This window comes from Platalea leucorodia, assembly GCF_965183815.1.
Source record: "Platalea leucorodia genome assembly, chromosome: 3".
In the NCBI taxonomy this organism is placed as follows: domain Eukaryota; kingdom Metazoa; phylum Chordata; class Aves; order Pelecaniformes; family Threskiornithidae; genus Platalea; species Platalea leucorodia.
In genome coordinates, this window is record NC_138825.1 from 21,242,693 (window position 1) to 21,255,627 (window position 12,935).

General features: G+C 39.7%; 1 protein-coding gene across 1 annotated transcript in view; it reads left to right on the forward strand.

Moving 5' to 3' along the window:
- Positions 1-12,935, forward strand: part of ENAH (ENAH actin regulator) — a 97,068-nt gene that overhangs the window by 71,296 nt on the left and 12,837 nt on the right. The window contains 7 exon segments of the mRNA XM_082306253.1: positions 4,521-4,840; positions 6,041-6,841; positions 8,677-8,711; positions 8,713-8,985; positions 9,286-9,425; positions 9,834-9,888; positions 10,206-10,254. Of these exon segments, the coding sequence (XP_082162379.1) occupies positions 4,521-4,840; positions 6,041-6,841; positions 8,677-8,711; positions 8,713-8,985; positions 9,286-9,425; positions 9,834-9,888; positions 10,206-10,254 (1,673 nt within the window).

The window sequence follows — 12,935 nt, forward strand, 5'->3', positions numbered from 1 at the left end:
ACCAAGGGGTTTTAATGCAAACAAATTTATCTTCTTTTTTTAGTTAGCAAAATGAGTTCTTAATCTTTTTAAGCTACAACTGTTACACTTGTTAAGCTGTAGTTCTTTCTTAGTTTATGAAATTCATCCTTGCTCATTAAGTTGTGTTCAAGCAACTTGATTGCGTTACTGGTATAGAGATCTTTTGACCTGTGCCACTTCTGGTTTTCTGTCTGAAAGGTTTATTAAAATTGTTAAAACTGCTGTAAAAATGTAGTGGGTTGTGGTGTGTGGTTTTTTTGGTTTTGGGTTTGGTTGGGTTTTTTTTTTCCTTGTTGACAAAGGGATGCTTCAGTGGTATATAATAAGAATAATTTAAACTTAAAATTACTCTCAAGGATGGTGTATTTCATCTCATATCTTACTGCATGGGAATTTTATAGAAGATAGGAAATGTTTGCAAGGTATTTTGCTGCCCTCTCTTGGTAGAGCATTTGTATCATAAGCAAAGTGCTCAACTTGTTCATGGTTTTTATTTGTACATTTTAAAAAATTCTGGTTTTATTCCTTTATTTCCTGAGGAAATGGAAAATGAGGATTCTTTTACAAAAATAAAAAATTAAATACTGAGTTACTCAATATTTATCTATGAGAACTTTTTCATTTAGGTCCTATGTTGGTGAAAGTAGTTACCTCACTGCCATTTATCGGTATCTTAGTAGACAGCCGATACCGTTTGATAGTGTTGATTGCTGACAGAAATATTTTTGCCTCAGATGAAGGTTAAAGTGTATAAATGCTTAGGTACATTTTGTTATGACATGTGGGCATTGTGTGTCTTTATAGCTCTCTGAAGAGGAGGAAAACCCCAGGTGAGCCTCAGGAACGTGTTCATGCATATCAGGAGAACTAGTCAATCCCAAACAAACAGTTTGATTTAGACATACATCTTATGCCTTAGCTAAAATTGCATGTGATTACATGCTATATAGAGACAGAGTATACATTTATATACAGTCTCATTGCCTGTGTCTCCCTCCTCCCCTCCTTGTATATAGTACATACATACACACACGTGGACATACCCCTCTCGATAGTTCGAAAAGCTTTAAGTAAAAACTAATAAAAATCCCAGCCCTTCTGGGCTAGGGCAAACACCTGGAACATTTTCCCCTCGTACTCTCCAGTCCTCTGGGCATTTTTGGTTCAACAGCTTCTTGTGCATAATGCAATTTCTGTTTTCTAAATGACCTTCCATGTTGGCTTTTTTTTTCCTTCTGTGGGCTTTTTTCTCCTCTTTCTTTGAATAAGTCTGTCAAGGAGTTCCACAGCTCACCTGCCTGATATGCAGAGGTGCTCACTCATTTATTTATTTATTTATTTATTTATTTATTTTAAATTTTTTGAGCTTTGCTATTACTAGTTGCATTGACTCTTTCCTCCCAGCTGTTGTATTAGGACGTCCTCATTGCTCAGGATTTTATAGACCTCCAGTTGTCTTCTCCACAATGCAGAATTCCAGCTTTAGTTATTTTTTGAATGGAAACTGGTACATTTGATCGTAGTGTTGGTGCTCTTTGAACCTTTTCAGTTCTGCTGTTTTCCCTCTTTTTTTGAGATGCAAACAGAGATGCAGAGTTTGTGAAGATGATGATGGTGTTTTCTATACTGCTCTGTAATCCTTTCCTAATGTGTAGCATCTGGTTTATGTTTTTGAACAGAACATGTCAATGAATGGATTTTGTCATAGAACTGTCTGTCATAACCCTAATATTTCACTCCCGAGTTAGCAGTCAACTCATAGTCCAGCATTTTATATTATATATATATATATAGCATATTATATTATATAAAATATTATATATTTTATGAATTTAGCAGATTTCCCCTCTCTCCCCTGCATCACTTCAGTTACATCTCAGTTGAGTTTTATTTGCCAGTTTTATTGCCCAGTTACTTGGAATTAGAAGATCCGTCAGTAGTTCTTCATAATCAGTCGTCATCCTTGCTATCCGAAATAACTTAATATTAAGGAGCTTAGTCAAGACCACCTCACTGTTTCTTTTCCAGGTTGCTTATGAAAACATGAAATGGCACAGCTCTCGCTATGGTTTGTTGCAGAACTGCCTCAGTGACACTGCTCTTATGTGAGAAGTGAGCTATATCGAGGTTCTGAAGAACTTAAGAAAAAGAAAATTTAAATATCTGACAGCTGCTCGATGTGTTATTAAACCCAGTGAATTGATACTTTCTAGTTTCACAAACTATAAACATCTCATGTTATATTTAACCTCAAGTGCCTTATCTGCATATTAGTTTTAGGATTAACAGTGTGTACATTTCTAGGTAGAATATGCTAGTTTCTGGCAAATGAATGAAAAGGAATGAACAAAAGCTGCTTTGGAGTCTATAAATGTTGTTTCCTGCTCTGAATAGCCTTTTAGCTACAAACATCTGTGCATCCACCTCTCCTTTACAAAAAAAAGCCTAAGATGACCAAGCTGAAGTTATTCATCATGAAAACCCTGCTTTCCTCTAATAACAGATTTTATCTGAGGGAGAAAGAGCACATAATAAAACTAGTTTTGTACAATACAGAGCAAGCAAACGTAATGCCAAAAATATTTTTAATATCCCTTTTGGAGCTTAAATTTCTGTGGTTTGTATTGTATTCTCTTGATATTTTGTAGATATCATCTACTGGTTCCAAGTATGTATCAGTCAATCACCAGACTTTTTGGTGGTTTTTAGAGGCTAAAAATCAAGCATTTAGGAAGCTGAGCTGCAGTCCTAATTTCTTAATGACCGCTATTACAACTTTGTTATATGGGAGAGCAGGAGCTGACGGAAGAACTGATACAGGAGCAGAACTGTTTTGCAGCTTCTGAGGATGTTGGGTAACAAGTTCAGTAGGGAAAAGTCCTTTTGCTGTACATAGCTGGAACATAATTGCATATAGCAATGATGAAATTTCAGTATTTTACAGGTTTTTTTGTTTTGTTTGGTTTGGTTTTTCATGGAGAAGCATTGTTCTGAAAGAGGGTAGACTTCAACAGTGATAGTGTATGAGCTGGGGTTTCCAGTTATGCCAATATTTTCTGAGCATAAATAGGAATGAAATAGCTGAAGTTCCCTTCATTTTCAGGCTTCAGTTTTACATGGCTCTAAGCATATAGTATAGAATTACTAATGACCTTTCCAAATAAGATTGCCCAGTGGCAGTCTATAGAAAGCACGTATTTAGTATCTTAAGGTGTCAGCGTTTAGGTCTCCTTTTTGCGTTATAGCTAAAAGCTCCCTGTGCTTTGTATTTGATGAGAAACTATCTTCAGTTTGCATCTGAAGCATGGCAGAAAAAAAATGGCTGTGTGCTTTATATACAAATTTTTCTTTTTAAATGTCATGATTTTTTCTGAAAATAGGAATTCAAATAGAGGAGGATAACTAACAACATTTTCAGTGATATATACTGACAGGAACATACTGGCCACAGCTTTGATGAGGATGTGCCTAATTTTTTAGTAGTGAGCTTCCCCCAAGAGATGAAAAAACTTTGAAAATCAAAGCTATATTTTAGCCAACTAGAAACATGTATCTTTTTTTTTAATATATTTTTTTAAAAAAAGAAAACCTAAAGAAAATACAAAACAAGTTGAGGAAAAAAAGCAAAAGGGTTGTTTACAGCTTTTCCAACTGTATTTTTTCAGGAAAGTCCTTTCTTTCAGCCAACCTAGTAGCTTTGTCGGCAAATTTTGCATGATTCCTTCTTACCCTTAGGAAGTTCGTTGTATCTCCTCTGCCTGGCTTTTACTTGTTTTCCTCCTTTCCACATCTTCCCCCTTTCTGCTTTCCTTTGCAAAGACGCCCATGAGCTGGAAACCCTGCCAGCTCCCTGCAGTGTTTCCCTGGCTGCTGCACCCTGGATTTTTTTTCTGACCATGTCCAGTTTTCCCCTGCCTTTAAGGGTGTTCTCGTCTTGATGCCAGTTAAGTTGTATGTGCGTGTAGTAGTATGCAGGTGGAGAGGGACACGAATACATTTTGATGCTTCTGTAAAATTTGGATAAATACTAGCTGACTAGTTTATCTGAAAAATGTAATTTGTTTAGGGGCGGGCTTTTTTGATGAATATTTGTGTTACTGCTATTTCACTCTACTTTTATTCCCTGCTTCGAGTATAGAATACCGTGCAAAGAACAAATGTAACTCCATATCCCAAACTGGGAAGATTGCATCAGTTAGTAAATTACCAGCAACAGCTTTCTGTTCTTACCTCTTGAAAGCTGTCTTTCAGAATGTTAAATTAATTAAGAGGAAATTCAATATATGATTCTTTTTACTGTAAGCATAATACAACTATTATCCAGCTCAGAGAAAAAAAACATGTAGAATTAAGAATTTTATGTAGGTACAAATGCTGTGCTTTTTTCTTGCTGGTGCAAAGATTGTTGATTAGTTTATCTCTTCTTGTCCTGTAACAGTTGCTTGATATTTTTGATTTTTGCTTTGCACTTAGTCTTTTTCCTTTTTTCACGATTGTAGACAGTTGCAAGAGCAACAGAGGCAGAAGGAGCTGGAACGGGAGAGGCTGGATCGTGAACGAATGGAACGGGAGAGGCTGGAGAGAGAGAGGCTAGAAAGGGAAAGACTTGAAAGAGAGCGCCTAGAACAGGAACAACTGGAGAGAGAACGGCAAGAAAGGGAACGGCAAGAACGCCTAGAAAGGGAGAGACAAGAGAAGGAGAGGCAGGATCGAGAAAGACTTGAACGACTTGAACGGGAAAGGCAAGAAAGAGAACGGCAAGAACAGTTGGAAAGGGAACAATTGGAATGGGAAAGAGAGAGAAGAATTTCAAATGCTGGTAAGAATTTCAAAACTGAGTGTATTCAAGTATCAGACCACTCTTTATGTGTTTGGGTGATGGAGTGGGAGAGAAGCAACAAAGGGCAGTGAGTACATTTGTGCAACAACAGTCAGTATTTCAGGCTTCTATTTGCTGGAATTGCTTCCTTTTTTATGGCAAGAAGTCCAAGATCTTTGACTTTCCTGTCATAATTTTCCATTAACTCTGAAATAATTTTTTTGGTACTATTTGCACACTCCATTGCCGTACTCTCTGATCGCTTGAAGAACCTGAATCATGTTGGGCACCTCCAGCATTGGTTAAAGTACGATGAGTTAAAATTTCTAAATACCTTATCATTGTTTGCTCTATTAAAGAAAATGTATCCTCATTACATAATTTGGAAAAAAAAGAAAACAAACCCAAACATATCAGGTTGAGTGTGTTAAGGCAAAGTAACAGAGAAATGCCTTTCGGTATGAAGTTTTGCTTAATTTATCATTGTAGTAACATTTCAGTGAAATGTATTACATGTATTTGTAGATAAGGTAATGCACTGCCTGCGGAAATGTATCCAGCAATAACTGAAAGCTTTCTCATTTTGGTAATATAATGGAACATTTGTCAAGCACTTGGTTGTTCTTTAGTAACAAACTCAATTTACATAAGAAGTCAGCTCATGGTAAATGTCAAGGAATACTACGTAAGAGCTAGTCACTTTAGAGCAGAGGATTTTATTGGTAGTTTTATTCCCAGTACTTTCAAGTTTGCGATGGAGCTTTTTCTGGGGAAGAGAAAGATGATACTTACCTGCTGCCTATGGTATGAGTTTTGTTAGTGGAGTTGTAACAAATGTTAAGATCACTACACTTGCTTGCAGTTTGCAACCAAACAAGAAGATAAAAGCTGATAAAAGACTCATTAATCAACCCTGTATCTAATCCATCTCACAGATGGGATTTGAGAAAACTTACTCTAGAACGTACTTGTAAATTCAAATGTTGGCACAAAAATAGTTGGTAAAATTTAAAAGCAGCTGTTGATAATATGTAAAACTTTCCTAACAGTATTTTCACTTGTGCCTAATCCTCTGGTACTAACTGTAGTCTACGTTTATACATTTTGTTTGAATGCTGGTTTTGTTGCTTCATTAGCTCCCTTTTTCTCTTTCTCCTTTTTTTATCCTGCCTTTGCTGCTGCTTTCCATCTTCTGTCCAGCTCCATCTTTCGACAACTCCCCGTATAGCACTCCACTTCCTGAATACTCCAGTTGCCAGCCTCCTTCAGCACCTCCTCCATCATATGCAAAAGCAGTCTCAGCACCAATGTCAGAGGCCACACCGGAGTACGCTGTAGTGACTTCTGCACCACCGACTTCCACTCCCCCTACACCGCCTCTAAGGCACTCTGCATCACGTTTTGCTACATCTTTAGGCTCAGCTTTCCACCCCGTTCTCCCCCATTATGCTACGGTTCCTCGTCCACTGAACAAAAGTTCTCGGCCCCCTTCTCCTGTCAATGCCCCGGCGACTTTGCCTCCAAATACAAAGCCTGTTGCCTGGTCCGCGCCCAGTTTTGCCCCCCTTCCCCCATCTCCTCCAGTAATGATAAGCAGTCCACCAGGCAAAGCTACTGGTCCGAGACCTGTCCTCCCAGTGTCGGCTTCTAATCCAGTGACCCAAATGTCCACGTCTCCCACGGCTCCTAACGGGCTTCCTGAAAACCTGGCTTATCCGGTTCCTTCACCTTCTACCTCAGGTCCAACTCCGCCTCCGCCACCTCCTCCCCCCCCACTGCCTTCCTTTCCGCCTCTGTCACTGTCTGGACCTCAAGCTTCTCCTTCTCCCAACTCCCCGAATGCCTCGACTCCCTCATCCAAGCCTAGTGTTCTCCCTTCTCCCTCTGCAGCTACCCCTGCCTCTGTTGAGAACTCTCTAAACTCTGTGCTGGGAGACTCCTCTGCTTCTGAGCCAGTCTTGCAGGCAGCCTCTCAGCCGATTGAACCTACGACCCAGCAGGGTAAGGCTTTCTGTTATTGCTACTAATGCACTAATCAGGAATGCAGTCGAAACCAATTGGTATCAAAGCCCGTAACTGCCCCGAAGAATTAATACAATGCTTCCAAAGTTGCAGTGATCTTAATACCACAATGAAATACCGTTTGGAAAACTGGGGTAAGGGAAACTTTAAAGCTCCACGGAGAAGAGCCGGTATTCTGTGGCCTGTCATAAGTAAAATTCTGATTTCTTAAGCTCTTACCTGTCGAGAACAGAGGTTGTCGAATACTTGCTGGGTAAATCTTGCGCTGTTAGTTCATTTGGAACATGGTGTTAACAGGCAGCATCATTAGTTTCCTAATGGCAGCCAGCACGGAAGAACGTATGTGCGGCCTTGGACATGTGAATGACCTTAAGCGAGGAATAATCTGAACAACTTTGATACTCTATGTAGTTTCAAATTTAGAAAGTAGCATGTAACACCTACAGCATTTCTTTCTGGACAGTGGTTGTATTTTGATATATGGCTGTATGCATACGTGTATGTATATATATAAAGACAGGTCTTCCTGTGGTGTTCTACCAGCATAGCTAAAAAGACTTCAGAAAAAAATTTTAGTTAAGCAGGTGACAGTCTTAATGGACACTTTACCAATATGATAGAAATGTGTTTCACATAGATGTAAATGTTAAGCTGAATCCTGCTTTTATATTGATTTAATAGATTTAGGTCGTTGTACATAAGTCTGTAGTAGCTCAGCTAAAGGTGTGGGCAGAGGGGCTCCTAGGGGATGAGTAGACTGTGGCTTCATCAATACAAGCCATGCAGAGTAGATCCTGGTTATACCACACTCTTGTCTTAAATGAAGGCGTAAGCTACTCTGTGATGGGGTGGAAATAGGGTGAATGGCCTCACTTGTAGTATGGAATAAAAGTGTGCACTTGGATGGTAAGTGATGCCAAGAGAGTTTAAAAGGCTTAAATTTACACAGTCGTTAGCAGAGTCGGATGCCAGGAAGACTCGTGTGTGAAATTCCTGCCTGTAGAGGTTGCTTAAAGTGGTTGTGGAGCATTTTTAGTAGGTTATGGCAGTTTGGGCGAGGCGGGGGGAGGATGTGTGGGGCTGTTTCCTTAGTCACAATTTCTTAAACTGTTCTTGTAATAACAACACAGTAATCACCAGAATATTCTTTCTTCAAAACACATTTTGTATTGCATATTTATGTGAATTTAAAGCATTAAAGATAGGTAGATAAAAAAGGAAGAGCTTGTTCCCATCAGCTTAAAATATGTCAGTCTTCTAACTCACTAATTAGTGTTTGTATTAGATCATTAAAGTTGATTCCTAGAATATTTTTTAGAGGAAAAAGGATTTTTAATGCAGCTTAGAAATCAGCGCTGGAACTCAAACAGTTCAAGGGTTCAGATGTTTGGGCGGTCTGTTAAATGCTTGTTAGTACAACGAGAAGTCACCCTGCGTTTAGCACCATTTGGACGAACAGTATTGTTCCTACGTGGTCTGGTGCTCATGCCTTACTTGACTTTTTATAAAAGCTTTTGCCTGTTTCCCAGTGTAAGATTCTTCTTGGTTGCAGCACAGAACCTGACTGGAGGGGTTTTGTATGTAAAAGTCTCTGAAACTGTCTGATCTCTTATAGCATACTGTGTAATATTTTTAGTGCGTTTAATAAGAATGCTTCTCTCCTGCTGAAACTAGCAGTGTTTCTTGCCTATGAAAAGGACCCTTACCAGTATTAATGTCTCATACACTGAGCAAAAGAACCAGTATTTCAAGGACATAAGATCTGTCTTTTCTAAATCCTTAACATAGTCTATTTGTTTTCTTTTTGATACTAGGTGTTGTCCAAGGACCACCTGCACCTCCTCCCCCGCCCCCCCCTACCCCCTGGCCCAGCTCAGTCTTCAGTAGCAGCCCCACCTCCTCCTGGCCCACCACCACCTCCTCCACTTCCACCTTCAGGGCCTCCGCCGCCACCACCACCACCTCCTCCACTTCCTAGCCAAGTTCCTCCTGTTCCCCTTCCACCTCCTGCTCCCCCCCTCCCTGCCTCTGGATTTTCAACGGGATTTGTGTCTGAAGAAAATCGCCCTTTAACTGGACTAGCAGCTGCGCTTGCTGGAGCCAAACTTAGGAAAGTCTCACGGGTAAATGCAACTCTTTGTTTCTTTTCCCAATTCCTGTCTCTAAATCCTGTCTTCCTGAACTGGTTGTAATTTTTGTTCGAGATTAATAGCACTATCAAGACTTTTGGAATAGGCTTAATTCATTATTAAAAAAGTGTTACAGGATGTTCTACCAGCCCATCACATTCTTTATACAGTTGTTTCTTTCTTGTCTGTGAACTTTGTTTCTTACATTGTCAGCTATCATTTTATTTGCACATCTACTTTACGTAGTACATGTACTACTAAATGTACTACAAATACATTTTGCGTATTATGAAGGGTGAAGACTCCTCCAGTTCAAGTGGAGGAGGAGGAGGCAGCTCTGCTTCATCTAAAACAGACAGCGGCCGTGGAAATGGACCACTTCCCTTGGGAGGCAGTGGGTTGATGGAAGAAATGAGCGCCCTGCTGGCCAGGAGGTAAGGAGCTGTTCCTGTGCTCTAGCTGCTTGGTCATCATAAAGGTAGGATTTTGGGTGCCTGTTTTCAGCTGGCTAAGGATCAAATAAACATCGGCTTGCTTTTGTGGTTGCTTTGCGAAGTTGATAACGTTTCGTGAATAGCTGTTTTTACTTGAGTGTAATCGAGTACTTCTGTGTAAGTCTTTGTGCAGCAGTAGGGGAGGGGATACAGACTGCAAGAGGAGAAAGAATTGCACAGTTTCTTTGGCAGGAGGGCTTTGTCCTTGAAAGTACTTTGAAAGTACTTTTTTAAACATTAATTTTCAATTACCTCGCTATCGAGCTGTATATGTCTTTAATTACACTAAATGACATTCTCCCATCTTAAAGCCGTGATGATCTTGGTAACTTTTGTCTCTGCTTATAGGAGAAGAATTGCTGAAAAGGGATCAACAGAACCAGAGCAGAAAGAAGATAAAACTGTGAGTTGAGAAATTTTATCTGCTTCATGTTATTCAATATGAGATTATGAGAAAGATTCTAATGGTGTACATGAGAGATTATTTACACTTTACCATATATATATATACACACACACACACATAACCACTGTTTTGTGCAGTGCATGGTGTTTGCATATTTTCTACATACCATTGAGCAGAACCATTTAAATCTATATAAAAAGTGAAACAAATATTTGAACAGTTGAGATTAATCTGTTAGATTCACAAGAGTCAAAGGTGTTTTTTTTTCTCTCTTCCTCCTCCCTGCCTTCTCTCTCTTTCCTCCCTTTAATCAGGAAGAATCAGAGTCTTCAACTTCTAAGGTTTCTTCAACAAGCACACCTGGTAAGTAGCACAGGTTTGTGAACTCTGACTCCATAACGCTAAAACCCAATGACAAATCTCAGTCAGCTGTGCTGAGTTTTGGAGCCTGCCTCTTTTCCCATGATTGCAGCCTGGCATTTTCCTGTAGAATGGGTCCTGGTTCAGAAGTGTTTCGGAAGATGACAGATAAAAAGAGCATCCACTGGAACACTGCGCTTGGTACAGGGTCATGTGTCGAACCTATGGGGCTGATGCACGGAAAGCAGTTGGTAGCGAATGTGAAAGCAAGTTGTCTCAGTCGTTGCAGGACACAAGTTGGGACTGTAGTTTCTTCCCTTCAAGGCAGACGTACAAGACTATCAGAGTCAGACAGAAACAGTTGCCCCTTCCAGGTACTTCAGTAAAGATTCCCTCACATGCAAGTGTCCTTTCTAAATCAATATAAGTGCATGGAGTAGAAATTCTTTAACCATGATTCCTCTGCCGAGGTATGCTTGTGGCAGAGTTTGGGACTGTGTAGCCAACACTTCTGCTGCAGTCAGTAAGGAAAGCTTACATCTCGCCAATTCTGTAGTTGGCCAAGATGCATTGTCAGCATGCATATGTATTCATACTGTAAACGCTTGTGTTACAAGGACTCAAGTGACGCTCAAGACTTTCTTTTTGTGTCCTTTAGTAGTACGTTCTTGTACTCTTAGCTTCCCTGGCCACCTCCCGCTACATGCATACAAAAGGGGGAGGATGTGCCATATAACCTGCAGTTTGTCATCGCAAAAGATACTGGAAGCAGAAGGCAGAAGGAAGGCATTTATTTTGATACATTTCAACTCTGTTAAGGAGCTGTACTCTCTCTCTCTTCTGTTGCTTACAGGGAGAGTTACACCATGATTACTTACACATGTTAGTCCTTTTCTGTATATGGTATATTCCTTTTAGGGGAAGAAACACACAGTCACATAAAGCTAAGTAAAACCTAAGTTAAAACATGTTAGGTAATAATATAAACAAAACAAGCTCAAACCCATGGGATAGGCAACAGATATATGACCATTGGATAATGTTGCTCTTTCAGCTAGATAAGGATAATCATGTGGTCCTTGACCAAGCTGCAGCTAGAGCAAAAGTTTCTCAGTTTTGCAGATACAGCTAAAATCCTGCTAAAATAACTCCTATGGCAGGACAAGTCTGAAGCCTGGTATATCAAATTAAGCTTAAGACTTATTACTAGCACTGGCAACCTGTAGTTGGCTGAGTCACAGGCTATGCTAGCAGACTTCTGCAATTCAGATACTCTTTTCAGTATCTAGCTGCATCCCAGAGAACTTCCTGGTCAATATGAGACTCCAAAAGGGCGTTTCTGCCTCTCAGCTTGCCCAGCTTAGCAGAGCTGAGCAATACAAAAGAAAGGGAACAAAACAAACAAATCCCAAATCTGAAATAAAGGCTGATGAGATCAGTGGCACGTTAAAGTCCTGTGTCATTAATGATAGCAAGTAAGTAATAACAATTCACACTACAGAAAGACTGTTTCAACTTGTGCAGATTGTAAGGAATAAAAACCTGATCCGTAAGGAATGAGGCATTTGTGGTGATAGGTATGTCCTGAGGAAGGGCTTAGGTGAGACAACTAAGGGGGGGACATGGGACGGGGCGGGGGGGACAGGGCGGGGGGGGGACAGGACTCATCCACCATGCAAGAACACAAAATAAACAGTCCTTAACTGAACTGTTTGCCTTGTTTTCGCTGTGATTTCTGTCTGTCTGCTGTTAAGAAACAAACCTGCACAATAAAGCTAGCGTTCACGTGACTTTAGATCACTGATAAACTCAGGATAGTGAGTCAAAGTTTATTGGAGAGGGTTCTAAGCAGAACTGAAAGCAGGCTCCAGAATGGAAAGTGAAGCATGAGCATGTATAAAGATAGGTTGGGCTTTTAAAACTTGACTACAAATTAGACTCATGTCTGTTGACTAGGCCCAAAAGTCCTCTTCTGCAGTGTATAATAGCATGCTTGCCCATAGAGTATAAGCTGCCCAGATGGGAGAAGAGATGCACAGTAAAACTTTTTCTAGTATCACAGGTCGTAAGTAAACTACAGTCTTTTCTGGATCCAAAGGCAATGTACATTTAGTTTTGAGTCTGTATTATTTTGAAAGGGGGAAATGATATATTGCAACTTTAGAAGTATCTTTTTGGGGACAAGACTTCAGTGGAAAATAAATACCTTGTTGCTGAGAGGTATTCTAGTTGTGTGAGGCTGTTACTATCCCTGCTATTGCTTCACTGAAATTGACCCTGAATTAATTCTGTATAATTAATTAACAGCTCAGGAAAACTCCTTTAGCTTAAAAACATCTCCCCCCCAGCATTTGAAGCTGACTATTTGGTTACAGTTCTAGAATTCTATGTTTCACAACCGAAGCAATAAAATATATAAAGTATAGGCAGGCCTTCTCCCAGCTGGATTAAGAATCAAATGGCATTTACAATGTCTAGAACAAAAGTGAGACTTTAAGATGCTATCACAACATAAATGGTAGTATGACTAAAAATACGATGAATACAACAGGAGGTAGCTTAATATGAAAGGACTAATGCAATGTAGTTAAAAAAAAAAAAAAAAGGCTGACTTAAGTTGCCAGGTACTTGAAGTTTCCTCACGTAGATAACACAACGAATAGAAAAAGGCAGTTTTTAATCTT